This window comes from Taudactylus pleione, unplaced genomic scaffold, assembly GCF_031769625.1.
Source record: "Taudactylus pleione unplaced genomic scaffold, aTauple2 ptg000189l, whole genome shotgun sequence".
Lineage (NCBI taxonomy): Eukaryota > Metazoa > Chordata > Amphibia > Anura > Myobatrachidae > Taudactylus > Taudactylus pleione.
In genome coordinates this window covers 4,577,768-4,598,649 of record NW_028284591.1, presented here as the reverse complement: position 1 = coordinate 4,598,649, position 20,882 = coordinate 4,577,768, and the positions used below count along the sequence as shown (strand labels likewise).

At 41.8% G+C, this 20,882-nt stretch overlaps 1 protein-coding gene across 1 annotated transcript in view; it reads right to left on the bottom strand.

Annotated features, from left to right (window-relative positions):
- Window positions 1-20,882, bottom strand: part of LOC148519509 (O-acyltransferase like protein-like) — a 48,556-nt gene that overhangs the window by 18,259 nt on the left and 9,415 nt on the right. Inside the window, exons 3-5 of the mRNA XM_088476476.1 lie at window positions 16,603-16,704; window positions 6,071-6,236; window positions 1,718-1,797 (exon numbers count right to left, since the gene is read on the bottom strand). Of these exons, the coding sequence (XP_088332602.1) occupies window positions 1,718-1,797; window positions 6,071-6,236; window positions 16,603-16,704 (348 nt within the window). The remainder of the gene's footprint in view (window positions 1-1,717; window positions 1,798-6,070; window positions 6,237-16,602; window positions 16,705-20,882) is intronic.

The window sequence follows — 20,882 nt, the reverse complement described above, 5'->3', positions numbered from 1 at the left end:
CATGGTGTGTATGCACAGAGGTGTCGCACAGATCATGGTGTGTATGCACAGAGGTGTCGCACAGCGCATGGTGTGTATGCACAGAGGTGTCACACAGATCATGGTGTGTATGCACAGAGGTGTCGCACAGATCATGGTGTGTATGTACAGAGGTGTCGCACAGCGCATGGTGTGTATGCACAGAGGTGTCGCACAGGGCATGGTGTGTATGCACAGAGGTGTTGCCCAGATCATGGTGTGTATGCACAGAGGTGAGGGGCTCTTAAAATTCACGGTATTTGAAGTGTTTGGTAGTAACGGTGAATTGGCTATTGAGAAGAACCGTATCTAAGTGTTTGGCAGTAACTGTGAGTTGGCTACTGAGAAGCACGGTATCTAAGTGACTGGGAGTTGGCTACTGAGAAGCACGGTATCTAAGTGTTGGATGGTGACAGAGTTGGCTATTGAGAAGCACAGTATCTAAGTGACTGGGAGTTGGCTACTGAGAAGCACGGTATCTAAGTGACTGGGAGTTGGCTACTGAGAAGCACGGTATCTAAGTGACTGGGAGTTGGCTATTGAGAAGCACGGTATCTAAGTGTTGGATGGTGACTGGGAGTTGGCTACTGAGAAGCACGGTATCTAAGTGTTGAATGGTGACTGGGAGTTGGCTACTGAGAAGCACGGTATCTAAGTGTTGGATGGTGACTGAGAGTTGGCTACTGAGAAGCACGGTATCTAAGTGTTGGATGGTGACTGGGAGTTGGCTACTGAGAAGCACGGTATCTAAGTGTTGGATGGTGACTGGGAGTTGGCTACTGAGAAGCACGGTATCTAAGTGTTGGATGGTGACTGGGAGTTGGATATTGATACGCACAAAGGCGGTCCGTTTTATAGGCGTTATAGGAGTGACGTGGGCATGCTGCTGAACTGGCTGCGAGCTCAGATGCTTAATCTCTCACATTGGAGGCCGTACCCTGATGGAGATACTGCACCTAGCATGGGGTTGGTGCAAATTTTAATGGTGCGACCACTGATGGCGTCTATAGATGCACAAAGCGGTATTTCAGCATCTAAAGATGCTCAAAGTGGCCTCCTCAGTCTTTCACACGCATGATTGCACACCAGGAGGAGCTTGTAGCGCTATTGTCATAGACCCAAATCAGAGTCAACCCATAAGTGTCAAAATGAATGAGACTCTGGCTCTCAGACTCTGCATAAAGAGATATTAGATCTCAAACGGAGACCTTTGCAAATGGCATGAAATATCCAGCTCACAATTAGATAGGCTACAACAAAATAAATATATGCTAATTGTAATACTAATAATTGACAAGCCTTGGTATTATCAATTGGGGGATAAGAGGCCTAAATGTCAATGGTAAAGATGACCTAATCCACGTTATTTAAACATTATCTATATGCTGCCATTGGACCGTGAAGTATATTGATGGGCAGCGTAATACATCTAAGCTGTAACATTTCTATAATGAAGTAATAACAGACGTTCTTAGGAGTCTCAGGTCTATCTCCCATATTAGTCATTGGCTTCTTATTATAAATACTGTACAATAAATCCATTGCCTGAAGGTATATATCATACACATTGCTCACTGATACTGTGCCAATGCCGAGCGGACACCACGTTCTCAGTGATCTATGTTACTAATATACACTGTCACCGGGGACACACATCGCTGCTGCCCACATAATTACATGCGCCTGAAGACACACTTACTTGACATACAGGAGGATAAGAAGAGGTGTCGTGAGATGGAATTGGAAATCATTTGAGAGATACCAGGCCCATCCAACGCACTGCAATAAATGATAATGACACAGGACGCTTATTATTTCCCATGGAGTTCTATTGTATGTATGCACTCTGTAAGGAACGTTCTGCATCCAGAGCCCTATGCTTGTCTTCCTTCCATGTGTTGTGTGTGTATATATATATATACAGTCAGGTGCATAAATATTGGGACATTGACAGAATTTTCATATTTTGACCTCTATTCACCACCACAATGGCTTTGAAATTAAACAAACAAGATGTGCTTTAACTGCAGACTTTCAGATTTAATTTGAAGGTAATTACATCCAAATCAGGTGAACGGTGTAGGAATTACAACGGTTTCTATATGTGCCTCCACTTTTTAAGGGGCCAAAAGTAATGGGACCAACTAAACAATCCTAAATCTAACTTTCACTTTTTAATACTTTGTTGCAAATTCTTTCCACGCAATTACAGCCTGAAGTCTGGAACGCATAGACATCACCAGACGCTGGGTTTCATCCCTGGCGATGCTCTGCCAGGCCTCTACTGCAAATGTCTTCAGTTCCTGCTTGTTCTTGGGGCATTTTCCCTTCAGTTTTGTCTTCATCAAGTGAAATGCATGCTCAATCTGATTCAGGTCAGGGGACTGACTTGGCCATTGCATAACATTCCATTTTTTAGCCTTAAAAAACTCTTTGGTTGTTTTTGCAGTATGCTTCGGGTCATTGTCCATCTGCACTGTGAAGCGCCGTCCAATGTGTTCTGAAGCATTTGACTGAATATGAGCATATAATATTGCCCGAAACACTTCAGAATTCATTCTGCTGCTTTTGTCAGCAGTCACATCATCAATAAGTACAAGGGAACCAGTTCCATTGGCAGCCATACATGCCCATGCCATGACACTATCACCACCATGCTTCACTGATGAGGTGGTATGTTTTGGATCATGAGCAGTTCCTTTCCTTCTCCATACTCTTCTCTTCCCATCACTCTGGTACAAGTTGATCTTTGTATCATCTTTCCAAAGGATGTTGTTCCAGAACGTAATGGCTTTTTTAGATGTTGTTTGGTAAACTCTAATCTGGTCTTCCTGTTTTTGAGGCTCACCAATGGTTTACATTTTGTGGTGAACCGTCTATATTCACTCTTGTGAAGTCTTCTCTTGATTGTTGACTTTGACACATATACACCTACCTCCTTGAGAGTGTTCTTGATTTGGCCAACTGTTGTGAAATAACGAGGGAATAGCCCACACCTGTCCATGAAATAGCTTTTGAGTTGATAGTCCCATTACTTTTGGCCCCTTAAAAAGTGGGAGGCACATATAGAAACCATTGTAATTCCTACACCGTTCACCTGATTTGGATGTAATTACCCTCAAATTAAATCTGAAAGTCTGCAGTTAAAGTACATCTTGTTTGTTTCATTTCAAAGCCATTGTGGTGGTGAATAGAGGCCAAAATATGTAAATTCTGTCAATATCCCAATATGTATGCACCTGACTGTATATATACACATACATACAAGTATGTATATATATATATTTTTTTTTTTTTTTTTTTTTGTGTAGATAGATCCTGTAGATAAACAGAATGATAGATAGATATACGAAAGATAGATAGATAGATATGAGATAGAGAGATATGAGATAAATATGAGATAGATAGATAGATAGATAGATAGAGAGATATGAGATATATATGAGATAAAGAGATGCAAGATAGATCATGTAGATAAACAGACTTATAGATATGAGATAGATAGATATAAGATAGATAGATAGATGGATAGATAGATAGATATGAGATAGATAGGTAGATAGATACAGAGATATGAGATAAAGATAGATAGATCATGTAGATAGATAGATAGATAGATAGATAGATAGATAGATAGATAGATAGATAGATAGATAGATAGATAGATAGATATGAGATAGAGAGATATGAGATAGAGAGATATCAGATAGATAGAGATAGATAGATAGATAGATAGATAGATAGATAGGAGATAGAGAGATATGAGATAGAGAGATATCAGATAGATAGATAGATAGATAGATAGATAGATAGATAGATAGATAGATAGATAGATAGATAGATATGAGATAGATGGATATATAGATGATAGATAGATAGATAGATAGATATGAGATAGATAGAGAAATATGAGATAGATAGATAGATAGATAGATAGATAGATAGATAGAAATGAGATATATATGAGCTAAAGAGATGCAAGATAGATCATGTAGATAAACAGACTTATAAATAAAAAGATAGATAGATATATAGATATGAGATAGATGGATATATAGATGATAGATAGATAGATAGATAGATAGATAGATAGATAGATAGATAGATAGAAATGAGATATATATGAGCTAAAGAGATGCAAGATAGATCATGTAGATAAACAGACTTATAAATAAAAAGATAGATAGATATATAGATATGAGATAGATGGATATATAGATGATAGATAGATAGATAGATAGATAGATAGATAGATAGAGAGATAGTATTGATTGGGTTAATGTGTGCATATTAGCTGAACATAAATTGAGTAATGCAATTATGGCTGTTGCTTAAATCCATAGGTTCCACAGCACGTTTAAATGTTCTCCTATGGAAAGTGCAATGTTTACTATCAATGCTTGTACTGTTTCAGATAAATAAAAATTTCAGATTGATTAATTTATTATCTTCATAATAATAATTTTCATGCATAGTTTACCTTATAGATGGAGCTTATAATCTGTCTCTCTTGTGTATCTAACATGACTGCATTATTATATTGTGAACGTATAGGGTAAAGTGTCCGTCAGGAAAACAGCAATCTACCTGCGCTGACTGCTTTCTGAGACCAAATAAAATGCCTTCAGTGAAGTCTACCAAAAATACAAATAACCGTTTTAATTGAACATTAATATTTAAATTAAAATAATCCTTAAAAAAAGAAAGGTGCATATCCATCTATAATAAGGGAAAGCAGACGTGTCCTACAGCTATGAGCAGTATGCAAAATCATTACAAATAATTATGTGACCAGCACTGGATTGCGCAGTAATAAATAATAACCAGGGTACGGAACTGGTCTGCTGCTGATGCTATGTAGGTCGCAGCAGGTAATGTAATTTTAGCAGTGACTAGTACCGTATGTAACATTGTCAAGTGGCATCACTGCGCTATGTTTAGGCGTGTTTACAGACCATAATACACCTGAAGTACACCATACCTAGTGCAATTGCTACTCTTTTTGAGATACACCTATTGTATCTTGTGCTACATCTGCATTAATATACCTATGTACAGTATATACGCTTTGAATAGGTCTGGAGCACAAATGCATTCAAAACTAAATGGGCCCCAAAATGACTTAACTGAGGTTATAAGGAGGTGACACTAGTTTTATACTATTAAAGTAACTATTACAGTAAATGGACATATCCAGGCTACATGAAATTAAGTTTGATATAGTAGTTTTGCAGTCACTCTGTAGGCAATTTAAGTTCTTATGTGTACAGAACACTCCTTCACTCTGAGGGCATAATTTATCAACCAGTTTTATCATGTACAACGAGTTTTAAAACTGGTTGCGCAATGCAAATGGTGCTCCAGCCAATCAGCTCCCAACTGTCATCGGTTTTAAAAATTACAGTTAGGAGCTAATTGGCTGGGACTTATCTTTCTCCATTTTATCTCTCTCCAAGGCTTAAGCCACGTATCCACATGCAGATAGTGGTATGACAGTACGATTACAACATCGTAAGCGTACAGTCGCTCCTCATCCCCTGTAGTGCCTACACTGAACGATATGTCATTCAGTGCATGCACCCTCCCTCATCCCTTAACATGGCCAATCTGTCGTTATCGGCAGATTGACCGGCATGTTCAGGCGATGATTGATGTCGGAAACGACCAACGCGAGTGCGCATCGCTGGATATTTCCGACATTGAACTGCCCGGTTTATGCCCGATTAATGAGCGATTGAATGATCACGATGTCGTAATCGCTCATTTATATCTGCAAGTGGATACGCGGCTTTAGTGAATAGATCCCTAAGTGCCTCATAAATGGTGCTCCAGCCAATCAGCTCCCAACTGTCATTTTTCAAACAGGTGACAGTTGGGAGCTGATTGGCTGGAGCACCATTATCATATGCAACGAGTTTTATCACTCGTTGTGAATGCTAACATTAGTTGATAAATGACGCCCTCATTTCCTTAACTATGATCCCTAAAGAGCAGTGTAAAAAAGCATTTGGATATAAACAGGGGGAGAAAGAATTTCAAATAAATAACTCACAGAATCTGAAACAGACACAAAGTTGGTTATGAGCAAAATATTTGCCCACCATACGCGCCTGCAGCTATCCCATTGGTGTTTGGGGAGTTCCCAAAACGCTCCCCACTTAACCAACGAGATCAGCCCAATCGATAAAGGAATGGTGGCCAGGTGAAGAGGCTGTAACCTGCCATATAGAAAAAAGGTATTAATTATTCTACTTATATAACATTTTACATATACAATGAGGCCGTAATGAATGTTTCTCTACTCAGAGCTGATTTTGTGAAAAAAATATAGTTCTAAAATCTACTGATAGAGGAAAATATGGATCTGCACAAGGTAAAATGCATGACAAGGTACCAGCAAATGGATAACCAAGTTACACTTCACATTTTTTATTTGTAAGCTTTATAAAAATTGATATAGAAACTGAACAGGATGTGACCTATTTAATTCCAAACCCATCGAACTGCAGAGGTGGCACAGAGCGTTTTTCCGGCGACAACGGCTAAACACTGACATACACACCGTGTGCTGTAGCAATCGGGACATTGAGTAGTGGTGAGTAGTGAACGTGAAAATGCGCCATTCTGTGGGCGTGTTATGGGAGTGTCTCAATGCAAGCGGCTGCGTTCCCAGGCGCACAATCACAGCAATAGGAGGCCATGGTCAGACGGAGAAACTGCGCCTGCCTTGGTGCTAAGGATACTGCCTTTGAACCTTATAAATACCCCTGCCTATACCTTCTAATATCCTTCCTATAAACCTCTAAGGATGACGCTAATTTGCGTACGCAGTCAACCAGTAAATAAAGACTCCATACCTAGAACCTGTGGTTCCAAAGCACAAAGTATTATTCAAGTAAAAGTACAGCAGTTACACGCTATGATCCTCATATAATCTTAGCGCAAAGAGATTATACAGACCCAAGTACAACTATACATACGCAGCGCTCTCTGGTCCAGATGTAGGCATCAGCAAGAAACCCCTCATCAATCAGCATTCAGCATGAAGACTAGGAACCCAGGGTCAGAGCACACATATTTATACCCCCCAGAAATAAACATCACAATAGAGAAGTTTGTTGCTAATACCATTGGTCCTAAAGGAGAGGGCATATGTTACAAGGCATTTAACAGGTTGGTTCAAATAGACACGATCCAGCCTCTAACAACTGGTGGTCTCTGGTTTCCCGCCTCATGCAAATCCTACCAGTTGTTCATATAATGTACATTTTGTTGCTTGAAGTCTCTGCGGTCCATAAGTTGAGAATGCATGTTGCGATCTCTCCATCGATATTACCGGAATACTGTTGAGAGAGTATGCAACAGTACAATACCAAACATGGCTTACTTATCACGTATAAAACCTTAGTTACGAAATAATCTTTATTTCATAGCAATTATAATAAATGTGCATACTCGAATCTTATACCTTAAAGCTTATGGAACCTTGTATGTGAATATGTAATGTGTGAGCATGTGGGGTTTGATGTAAAGATGCTAGTTAACTTGGGGCAGATGCGTGTGCATGGAGCTAATATTCAGCGTTTTCATACAGGGTCTTATGCATTCGCTAATATGCGACTAGTTAACAGCGCAATTGTGCGTATTAATGTGTGTATGAGAACACCTAGCAGTGTGGAATGCTGAGCATTATAGTTCCACACGCCCCCCTCTCTCAGCAGCCCCCACCCTTCCCAGGCTCAAAAGTACAGTCCTTTGTTCTCCCAGGTTCTTGTGTAAATGCAAATTAGCACAGCTACAAGACCCAAACCTCAGATAACACTCTTGGCTTTGAAGGTATTTTATTGTAGGAAGCCTGCTAATGTAAGGTGCTACAAACGACCCTCTTGCTGTATTCGAGCAGGGCCACCTGGAGTGAGAGCAGACGTTATGTCCATGAAGCTTGTCTTCACAGGCTAATTGTCACGTGGCCATTTGCTCTGTTTAGCTAATGCAATCCAATTTTGACATACTGTACAGCCATTTCTGAAATATATCCTTTAGGGGAATTATAATAATACACACACTTTATCCAGAGCACCCAAACTACGTAAAGTCATGAAATGGGCTTTTGATGAATCACCGTAACTTATGGCGATGGTCACAGATGCAATCGCATGATGCTAATAGTAATATCGCCACATGTACTAAAGTGTGAGTTTATCTAAAATGGCGCCTAGGCGGCCATTCCAAGATGGCGTCTTGCGGCCAGTCGCAAGATGGCGTCGCTGCAATCCAATTTTAAACTGATCTTGTCTCAGCCAATTATCCAGCTTTGACAGTCCACCCTTTCATAGCGAACAATACGCTATCACAATCTGATTTTAAAATATAATTTAGGCTTACATTTATATACTATTTAGTGTTATTATGGGATGGCTCAAGGTGGTTCTTAATCCATCAATAATGTGTCTCTGAGTGGGGACATAAAACTACTATTATACGCACACCGCGGATCTTGGAATATCATGTGAAAGGTGTGGGGATACACCAGTCCTATAAAAGCAGTCTTGGAGGGGAAATTTGAGACCTTACATTATTTGAGGTGTTTTAAAATAACATTTCAATAATACATTCTATGCATGTCTAAATATAATACATTAAATGATGGTATTTCCTAGTTCAGGGTTGTAATGCAGTTCTGTATTTACCTCGGTATTCATACTGACCACTATCATAATTTCGTTCTTTTGTTTTACACTATTTTTAAATTTTCCACACTTCAACACAATAGGAACACACCGGACACATATGCCAATTATTATGATGATAATCAGTATAAGGATTAAGAATTTGCCGATGCTGGCAATCACTTCCTGGACCCATTCCCCTAGACCTGAGAACCATTTCACTGGGTTCAGCCATGAAACTCATCCTTCTATCTTCTCCCTTACTTCAGCCACTGAAGCATTATGGTTCTTATGAAATTCCCATTTTAGCTGCAGAATTTCATCCATCTTCCGGTCTATCACTTCCTTAGGGTTGCTGGTATCATTGGTGACATAGGTGCAACATTTTACTCCAAATTGGGTGGCCAACGTTATGCAATACCCTCCAGTAACAGCAGTTAAATAATTTAACACTAGCCTGTGTTGCACCAGTTCTTTCTTGTACGCTTGCAATTCTCTCCCTGTATACCTGAATGTGTCATCGTACATCTCGGTGATATTATCTATCAATTTAGCAAGTTCCTGAATATATCTAAAGTTTAATGTACCCCGAAGCAATCCTGGTGGGATCCAATGTGACTAAAACTTGAAAGCCAGTTGTCTCACTAATTAACTGAGTGGCTTTGTGCACGTCACCAGGTATCATATTTCATTTGCCTCTGTGTTCATATTGTGTGTGAAGATATGGTGACGGTGTGTTTTTATGTATACCAAGCATTTCAACATGTGTGAGGGTCATAACTTCTGGGACTACTCTTACCAGGTAACACAAACCTTCGCAACTCGGGGAGAGCCACTTATACGCTTTTCTTCCACATATAAAATATACATTATCAGGTAGAACATAAGGAATGGTATGCATCATTATCATTAAGCACATTTCCTTTGCAAACAATCCTATTTCTGGGTCTTCCATCTGGTACATGCAAGTTTCTGGTTGTATTATTTTAGCACAATAACCATCTGGCACCTTACCAAAAATTTCTTTGGTGGAACTCAATGCATACCGGTACCTAAAATGTCTCCCACTAGATTTAATTGAGTATAACAGATCATGGTTTATGGACTCATTATCAGCTCTTTGTGAGAAGGTCATCGTCTGATTATTCCCTGTAACTTCCGAAATCCCAGGTTTATTGGGGTTGGTTATGTTTAAACACAAAAGTGATCTATCTACTTGGAGTTGATAGAGTTTGAAATGAGGTGGTTTGGATGAGAGGAATTTTCCATCCAATGTTTTCCCTTTCTGTAATTCTAAAATTTCCGTGATATTCAGCGGAAATGGCACCAACCCTACATTATGCTGTCCCTGTGAACACACCCAGCAATCAGTTTGATTTACCACTTTGCCTACCATGCTATGATAATCCTCTAAAGGATACCCACCCCAGTACGGGTTATATTTAGGCTGGCACCGTTGGATACAATTCTCATCAACTAGGGACCCACAAAGCTCACAAATACAGGAATCTTCAGATGATAAACCTCAACACCATCCCCGAGTATCCGGAATAACAGCTCTCTTAACAATAACAGTACTAAGATTGGTCAGACACTCCCCTGATTGGCATTGCACTCCTTCTGACTCCACTCCATCAGCGATGCCATCAGCTCCCATCTCCTCTATCGGTCCTCCATCACAGAAACTGGGTATCCCCAAACAGATCATCACGACAAAAACTCTGGAAGAAAGAACTAGGATGACCACAGCAGACCACTCCATTGCTGGGAGCACTGATCTACACATTTCTTTAGCTCAGGTATCTCACCGTCACCTTTTTAATCCTTCCGGCACAAGCTCGCAATTGACAGGTCCACGTTATCGGCCTCGTCTCCGCCTTGTATCTCCACCAGTTGGTTAACATCCCTATAGTGAGTGGAATGGACCCATGTATCTTCCCTGGCCACCCTTTGAGGATGCTGTATCGTCAGATACGGACCTTTCCACCGATCAGTCAAACAACCTGAGCTACAAAAAAATTTGGATCATAACAAATTCCCCAGGTTTGATGTCATGACAGTTTGCATTAGACATGTTAGTTAATAACACTTTCAATTTCTGTTATTCTTATTCATCTTCGTATCTCAAAGGGGTGAGACCGTACGGCCGCCTCTGAATAAAGCCCATAGTATCTGCATACAAGTTCCTGCAATTAAATCTTGTTATTAATAGGTACTGCTCTAAATAATGCCTGGGCCCCTGGGTTGGATAATATTCCGAGTATTTGACCTTAGCCTGTCATGGCTGCCGTTTATCCTTAGCAACCTTGTGTCCTGTGTGTGAGAGATAAAGCACAACAGTTAAATATCATTTAAACATGACCTAAATACAACAATAAATCGTCCCCATTTTACATTAGAACAGATCCATTGGCAGGTTGAAAAGATTGTAAACAGTCATATAAGGCCTGGGAGAAGATAGTGGGGTTGCCTATGAACCCATGGAAAACCCGTGTTCATGTGTGGTGTTCTTCACTTTGCAGTACTTACTTATGTGTACCACTTGGTGACAGTTAAAACATCTTTTTGAACGGGGCGGATAAAAGGATTGTTGTGGGAGTTGAGCAAGAGGGAAAGATGGTGGGTATGGGTAGGAATATGGAGGATAAGGGTATGGTGGGAGGTATGAAATTTGTGGGTAGCATGGGACCTGTGGTTGTGTATGATATGCGGGGTAAGGATGTGTTTGCTGTGGTGTGGGATTGGCGAGGACATGTAACTGTTCAGGTGCAGGTGTGTCTACTGGCTGTGATGTTACAGTCATTCCTTCCAGAGCTTGGATACTGACAGCCATTAGTTTTTCGCTCTGGGTCTCTCTTTTCTTTGAGCTGTTTTTATCATGTTCTATGGCAGATTCTATGAGGGTATCTATTGTGACTCCCCTCCAGCCAGGCTGTGAGGTCTGAACCCGGGTAATATTATCTTGGTTTACTTGGTCTGTTAAGGGAACGTCACCATCCAATACACAATCCGTGACAAATTTTTGTCACGTCGGTATTGCGTGGTAGACAGGCCCTTAACACCACACGCCAATCTTTATTAGTTGGCTCATGAGAACTACCCAAATTCCTAAAAAATCTCTAACATTTGGCTAGTTCCTTTTTGGGATCGGGGAAATCATTTATGATGGAATTTAGTTCTGCTCTTTTCCAAGGACAATGCATTACCACTTCAATCGTGGGCACTACCCCGTTCGCATCTGCATTTCCATTCGGAACAATTATTGTCCGAATGGGATGCAGACCGGTAGCGCTGCTACCTTTGACCTTGTTACCTGGCTGGGGGTTTAATCTGTTACTGCTACGTATGGTATTAACAACTTCCTCTACGGGTGCAGAGGGCATTAACACTTCCCTTGCTGTTACTGATGGAGATGACGGCACCACTCGTGATTGTGGTGATGCAGCATCTATCATCTGTACAGCATGGGAAATGGCAGACATTACAATAGGCTCATCATCCACATCATGAACATTTTCTTTATAGTTGCTTAAGAGAGGGTACAAATTGCTTGTTACATTTTTATGGGTATTTTTGATAACTGTACTTGCACCTCCATCCACATAACGTGGGGGTGGTGCACGTGAACTGCTGGCAATACCTTCCGCGATGCTACCTTGCTGCACATGCGCGCCATTTTGCGGCTTGCCCGCACTGCAATTCAGCGTTGCGGATGTATTCTCTGGCAATGCGCTCGCAACGCTAGTTTGCATCGCTTGTGCATTTTTAAGCCACGCATCCCCTTCATGCTGCCACAACTTTAAACATTCATAATATTTGACCTTTTTATCTCGGGAGCGCATCAGACTGATGTGATCCCAGACATTTTCTAATACATCTTTATCAAAACTACCAATTCTGGGAAACGGTCTAACACTCTTCATCGTCATTTTAAGCCATACATCACAATACCTTATTGCATAAGTACCGTACTTAGTATGCATAATACGACGGGCCGATCCAAACGGCGCTTCCATTAGCAGCACATCATTGTCTAACATCTCTATTGCATATATGCAGACTATCTGGCTGCCTCTTCCGGGAGAGAGCAGCCAGATCGGCATTACTGGGGGGCGTGGCCAACAGAAGGGGGTGGGGCCGGCAAGATGAGACGTTTTTTGCAGGCGGGGTGGGGGCGGAGCCACGCGAGCGCGTCATTCTGGCCACGCCCCCGCTACACACTGCCGATATTACAGGCAGTGTGAAGCGGGGGGCGGTCCCAAAATGACGCAAATCGCGTCACCAACCCCTTAGCTGCCGGGAGACTTGTGGTGGGACAGGAGGGGCCGGCGGCAGCCGGGAGACTTGCCTGACATCCCGGGAGGTCGGGAGCAGCACCCGATTTTCGGGAGGCTCCCGACCAAATCGGGAGGGTAGGCAAGTATGCTCTGTTGTTTGCATGGCTCCCATTCTGAGACAACTCCTATGTTTTTCAATAAAGATTTAAACTGGTGAAAGACAGTCAAGATACTTTCACTTACATGTGGACGATTTAACGGCAGCGCCCACACACCTGTGAAGATTTGAAGAAGGCTACTCCACCCACCCGGATAAGATTTAAATAGGCAACTTCCACACCTTCTCTACAACAAAGACAACATGTACACCTGCTACTGTGTATAGAACGGTAAGCTGCTTACCGAGCGACTAGCACTTAGCCCTTAAAGGTCATTCGGTACCTCTAACTTTAGGGAACAAGTTACCCCTACCAACAAATACTCACTGTTACACACTTTTTTCCTGTGCAGAAAAATACACGTTAACCCAGATATTGACAACAATTGAAAAGAATGTAAACCTCAACGGCTTTGTTTAAACACGTGGCAGCACGACCGGAAGTACGTATACGCTATTGTGCGACCAGTCGCATACACAATAATGCGACTACCACACAACCGTATGACAACCTTTAGCTGCGTACACAAAAGTGCGTCTTTACTGTGCGCAAAACTGCGACTCAGCCGCGTGTCCAATACTGCGGCACCCCTTTAAATGTTAGGTTCTATCAACAAAGGACAACAAACTTTTTCCTCTCTTGTCCCTGGATTCTAGTCAGCGTCCCTGGCTCACACGAAAACGGGTAGTGATCTCTCAGCACCGAGCGGTTGCAGGTAAACCCTGCATGTGGCCACTCCACCCTTTGGTGAGAAATCGATAACCGTAAGTGCCGTGTGAGTGGGTAAGTGACTTCACCATCAGCCCCCAACTAAGGATACTGCCTTTGAACCTTATAAATACCCCTGCCTATACCTTCTAATATCCTTCCTATAAACCTCTAAGGATTACGCTAATTTGCATACGCAGTCATACAGTAAATAAAGACTCCAGACCTAGAACCTGTGGTTCCAAAGCACAAAGTATTATTCAAGTAAAAGTACAGCAGTTACACGCTATGATCTTCATATAATCTTGGCACAAAGAGATTATACAGACCTAAGTACAATTATACATACGCAGCGCTCTCTGGTCCAGATGTTAGGCATCAGCAAGAAACCCCTTGTCAATCAGCATTCAGCACGAAGACTAGGAATCCAGGGTCAGAGCACACATATTTATACCCCCCAGAAGTAAACAACACAATAGAGAAGTTTGTTGCTAATACCATTGGTCCTAAAGGAGAGGGCATATGTTACAAGGCATTTAACAGGTTGGTTCAAATAGACACGATCCAGCCTCCAACAACTGGGGGTCTCTGGTTTCCCGCCTCATGCAAATCCTACCAGTTGTTCATATAATGTACATTTTGTTGCTTGAAGTCTATGCGGTCCATAACTTGAGAATGCATGTTGCGATCTCTCCATCGATATTACCGGAATACTGTTGAGAGAGTATGCATCAGTACAATACCAAACATGGCTTACTTATCACATATAAAACCTTAGTTACGAAATAATCTTTATTTCATAGCAATTATAATAAATGTGCATACTCGAATCTTATACCTTAAAGCTTATGGAACCTTGTATGTAAATATGTAATGTGTGAGTATGTGGGGTTTGATGTAAAGATGCTAGTTAACTTGGGGCAGATGCGTGTGCATGGAGCTAATATTCAGCGTTTTCATACAGGGTCTTATGCATTCGCTAATATGTGACTAGTTAACAGCGCAATTGTGCGTATTTATGTGTGTATGAGAACACCTAGCAGCGTGGAATGCTGAGCATTATAGTTCCACATGCCCCCCTCTCACAGCAGCCCCCACCCTTCCCAGGCTCAAAAGTACAGTCCTTTGTTCTCCCAGGTTCTTGTGTAAATGCAAATTAGCACAGTTACAAGACCCAAACCTCAGATAACACTCTTGGCTTTGAAGGTATTTTATTGTAGGAAGCCTGCTAATGTAAGGTGCTACAAACGACCCTCTTGCTGTATTCGAGCAGGGCCACCTGGAGTGAGAGCAGACGTTATGTCCATGAAGCTTGTCTTCACAGACTAGTTGTCACGTGGCCATTTGCTCTGTTTAGCTAATGCAATCCAATTTTGACATACTGTACAGCCATTTCTGAAATATATCCTTTAGGGGAATTATAATAATACACACACTTTATCCAGAGCACCCAAACTACGTAAAGTCATGAAATGGGCTTTTGATGAATCGCCATAACTTATGGCGATGGTCACAGATGCAATCGCATGATGCTAATAGTAATATCGCCACATGTACTAAAGTGAGTTTATTGAAAATGGCGCCTAGGCGGCCATTCGCAAAAATGTCGTCTTGCGATCTCATTTCCAAGATGGCGTCTGGCGGCCAGTCGCAAAATGGCGTCGCTGCGATCCAATTTTAAACTGATCTTGTCTCAGCCAAATATACAGCTTTGACAGTGCGACCAATGGAAGCGTATAAGGATGCACCAATCGGTATTACAGCGTGCACGGGTGCTAAAAGTAGGCGTCTCAGTCCTTGCACGGATGTACACAAGGGAAGGTGTTTGTGGGCCATTTGCATAAACTCGCAGATGGGCAACCACCAATACACGCTACTGCTTTCGCTTTTGCGTGTGACCCAGAATCAGCCTCTTCGTGCTCATACAACATGGATGCTATAATTTTCCTCCGCTAAAATGGCCTAAACGCCCTTCAAAGTCGCATCATGTGGTGGCACATTTAGGGGTCTATTTACTAAGCAGTGTTAGAAGACACAGTGAAAAGTGATAAGAAAGTGATAAGGTGCCAGCCAATCAGCTCCCAACTGTCATTTTGCAAACACAGTCTGTGAGATGACAGTTGGGAGCTGATTGGCTGGCACCTTATCACTTTCTTATCACTTTTCACTCTGTCTCCTAACACTGCATAGTAAATAGACCCATTAGACTAATACCTCTTTTCCACCAAAAACCCAGGTCCGACCTGGGTTTTTGGACATGGTTCCAACCCTGGTCAGACCCATTTACACTGCACCTTCGATCTGGGTTACTCCCAGGTCAGCTCTGTTCACACTGAACTCAGGTCTGCCCTGCTAAACCTGTGAGGTCATAAAAAGTGGGAGGTGAATGCCCCACAACCACCAATCAGCTCAGTTTAGGCATGACCCAGGTCAGATAACCCAGGTTGCACCGTTTACACTGCACCATTACCCGGATCCATCCTGGGTCCAACCCTGGTAGCTACCTGGGTTGGATTGCTGAGTCACTTGAGCTGGGTTATTTTTCAGGGACCCTTTTACACTGAGCTGCGACCTGGGTACACCCAGCAAAAACCCAGGTTTTTGCTCTGGTGTAAAAGGGGTATAATTGTGTAATTGCTATACAGAGTGAAAGTGAGCCAGGAGATTAATCTGAATTACACACTGAATTCTAAAGGATGTTGTTTGACAAAATGTAACTTTTGTAGCACGATCCCTGAAATATTATCTTACGCATACGAGACAGAAACTTACCTCCTTAATCTTTTGTAGACATACCGCATCATCATAGCCAAAGTTACTTCATTTCCAGATTGTTCAGTCACGTTTAGAAATGATTTGGCACCCAGAAATCCACTAAAATAAAATATAATGGTGTTAAGCTCTAATGGAAATACAGCAGAATCAGCATCGATGAATACACATATTCATTGTCCCTGGAAATAGCTGCATCAATTGACTAATACAGTAAAATTCTAGTTCATCCTACAAAATGGCTTAATGCTAGTTATCCCACAAAATGGCTGCATCCATTGTGTATAGGTAAAGGACACATTGTAACTCAGTATTAAGGGGCTATTCGGTTAGCCATAATGTGCTGTCACTGGCGGAATAATGGACAGAACACCAGCACCTGTTGCCCATCATAACTAATTGAATACTCCTGTAGAATTATTAATATATCCTGCCCGGTAACTCGAATCTATAAACATTATCTTGTCCCCTTTTAGAATAAAGCTAACTACACATTTCATTTTTTAGGGCAATTTATAGTCATTTCCAAACCAACCCCGTAACCTGTAGCCCCAAAGCTAATAATTCTGAATGATCGAAATTCATTGCAATTAAAATCAGATTATCAAGGCTCTCCTCGTACTGTGCTCATTCACACTGCCCACTGGCCAATTAAAGATGTTTAATATTGGAGATTGGGTCAAAAGAATAGACTTTGCTTTTTAAAAATAATAAAGAAATAAATAATAAAATAGCTATGCTCTACCTAATTAGGGGCCTTATTCGGAGGCTGTGTAAAATTATGCTAATGACGCAGGAGGCATCTAATGTAAAAAGACGCCTACCGCCAACATCGCAGATCCAAGGGCTGCATCCGAAGACTAATGACCGCTTCATCTCCACTGCCGCGGTAAAAAAAAATCAGTATCCTCTGTACTCCCACAAAACAGAGGTGTCACGTCTCCGTTTTTGGAAAACAGTGCCCAGCTCCACCTCGGGAATGCCTGCAGCCTGTCAAGCAGGGTGCGGCGTCCAGGGAACAGCGAATAATGCCTCAGGACGAGATCTGCTCACTCGCAGTGGGGCTTTTGCGCGTGTGCAGATCTAAAACCATCGGAGATGGACGTTAACATCGGAGTTCCATACATCCCTGAATTAGGCCCCTGGTTCATGGACCATTTTGCATGTAAATGTTTTCATAGTATTAAAATAAATGATATTGATGAGCGGGTCCGGTTGTAAGAGAAATGACAACAACCAAATTTAGGGGTTACGAGTCGAACCTAGCTGGAGGGTGCATGGAACGCCACTCTGCAGCCACTATCACTGCAGCAGTGCTACAGGACGCTACAGGCAGGCGCACCCTGCCATAATTACAGCTGCCCGGCGCCCACGGTACCTGGTAGTACAGCAGTACCTGGAGCTCCTAGAAGACGCTCCAGGCACTGCTGTACTACTGCGTAGCGGTGGCTCTGCCCCTTCTGCATGATGTCATGAGCAGAAGGGGGAGGGGCCGGCACAGTGTGCTCAGAGCCCTGGTTACGGCTCTGCCAAGTCGAACTGAGTTCCGGTTCGGATCTTCCTGCTGCTCGGAACTCGGATTTAAAATCCGAACTCGGCTTTTGGCATGCACGCTGACTGGTCAAAATTACGTCATTTTAGCTGTGTTTTTTTTTTCTCTTAAATACAGATCTAAAACCAAAACCAAAACACGTGAGGGTGGTTTTGCAAAACCAGTACACAAAGAAGAATCCGGCTCCAAAACCAAAACCACAGGGTTCGGCGTACACCTCTAATAAATAAATTAATTCAGCTTGGGTAGTGAAGACCGATGTGCTAAAGTCAGATTCATGTCATTCTCAATTTAGTTTGGGGAAGGAGGGTAGTAATTAGTGTTTTCTAGAAAGTCTTTAATGTCCGTGTCCGCTCTGCTAGATTTATCAAAATGCCATCTTCAAGTGGTGTCACGGTTACCCAGGAGAGGGCTAATCAGCAGCTTATGTGTGTCTTTTCTAGTAACCACGGTGACCCTGTTAGACTGACGTTTGCTGACATTTTAGGTTAGACATTATCATATTGCACATAATCACTTCCCCCTGTAACAGCAGGACACATTCCGTCCCCATTTCATCTCCGTATCTGGGAAAGTTTGAAGTTGGTGGCACAAATAAACCTTAATAATTAAAAAAGACTCTTTATAAGTGGGTGCAAAGGCGATTGGTGGGTTCAAGCGTTCGACAACTGGGAGATTAAAATGTGCTGTCATTTTTGCCAGGAAATTAGTAAATATTGCAAAGAAGAATTTAAGCTTAAAGTAATAAATGTGTCACTTATGCACAAGTGACTTTTATATGAGCAAAATGTAAAACATTGTGGCAAAGAGGGAACCATTACTAAATAATATATACAATTAATGTAAAGAATATATAGACTGCAGCTATATCTTTCATGGTTTAATATGAAATACAATACTATAATAGACAACTGATTTTTATTAATAATAATTCTGTACAAATGAATGATTATACTATTTATATAAACAGTGAACTCTGATGTCATTACTTATAAGTAGAGATGTGCGGGTTCGGTTTTATTTGGTTCTTATCGCCAAATTATCGCAAGTTCGGGTTAGTTCGGATTTATTTTATTGGCTATCCAAAACACGTGACAGCCGGATAGCCAATATGATGCCGTTTTTGAGGTCTGAACATATCCGAGAAAAAAACAAACCGCACATCTCTACTTATAATTGGTGAGTTCTGATATAATCACCTCAGTATATATATAAGGAATAATACACTCAGCTACAGTCCAGTGCTTTTATGTAGTCACAGAACTCGTTAATGATTTCTAACATTCCAATAATGTATAACAGGGCAGGAACTATACACTATATAAATAAACTCAAAAATCTTAAGCACTTCAATAAGTTAAAGTAATACAATGTGCTACAAACAATAAAAAAAAAACTTGCTATAGTTTAAAAATTAGATGTATGAATTTGATGACGGTATAGAGAGACTTCACACCTCTATTGCAGCGCTGGAGCAGGGTGGTTTTTCTCCCTGTGCCGTTCCTTCCCCCTGAACTTGCGACATCATTATATCATGGCGAGGGGGCAGGCTGGGGGTGTGGCTGCCCAAACAAAGGCGTTCCCATGAGAACACCTGTCGTTTGGGGGTGGCCCCACTGGCACCAGGGAGAAGAGTGCTGCCTGGAGCATCATCTTAGGAAGCTCCAGGTGGCTCTGCAGGGTGCATTTGTCACAGGACACTCCGAGAACCTATGCAGCAGCTCTATTGGTGGCAAGGTACAGTTCCAGACAACCTGTCTGTTATTTCGGGAGAGGAAACTGCCAGAAATCCAGAACAAGCTACCAGAGATCCAGGTCACATTCAGAGGTCCACAGTAGGTATAAGAGCAGTCTAGTTGTTTGTAGACTTATTCTATTTAAATTGTTCCAGCTGCCTACTGTTCTTACTACTTCGACACCGCAAACTACAGAAGAGACTCACTGGAGAACCAAGCAGGTCATTCGGGTCTTTGATCCACATCCCAAGCGTCTTCCAAGAGTACAGAACTGATCAGCATCCATGGTAAGTGTGAGTAACCACTACATACTGCACGACACATACATGGTGCTAACCACCAGTTCAGTGGTCCTGCCCGAGCTACAGGTTCGGCTTTAAACTCCTCTATATTTCTGGGACTAATCATCTCCTCTATTGCACTTATCTGTGTTTATCCTAATCTTTGTCTTGCTACCAAACATTATATAGTTTAGGACTACTACGAACATCATTGTCTTCATCCTCCTAAGTATCATTATTGGATTATGCACTCCATTATTATTTAGTTTCATCTTACGATTGACAGTTATATTCTTCATTGGATAGAGACATCATCTTCTTCTTCATCACTCGCCTCATGACCATAGTTGAAAAGACGTCCGTCCAACAATATATGTTGCAGCCTCATCTTGCTATAGCACAGACAGAGCTTATGCTCACAGTTCCCGTTTTATTCATGTTCTATGTCCAAGACACTAGATAGATCAGGGTGTTCGACAACCCACACCCAACTCAGAGGTTTAGGTGGTACGATGCTTATCATGGTACTGTAATGCTACCGGAACGGTCACAGCTTAGCGAACAGGGGGCCTGATTCAGTATGGATCGCAACTGCAATTGCAGCTGTGTAATCTGTTGCAATGCAGCTGTGATAATATGCTATGCCTGGCACAGCTCAGCCAGCATAGAGACGCCCACTGCTACTTTCTCATAACACCTCTCAGTCCTGCA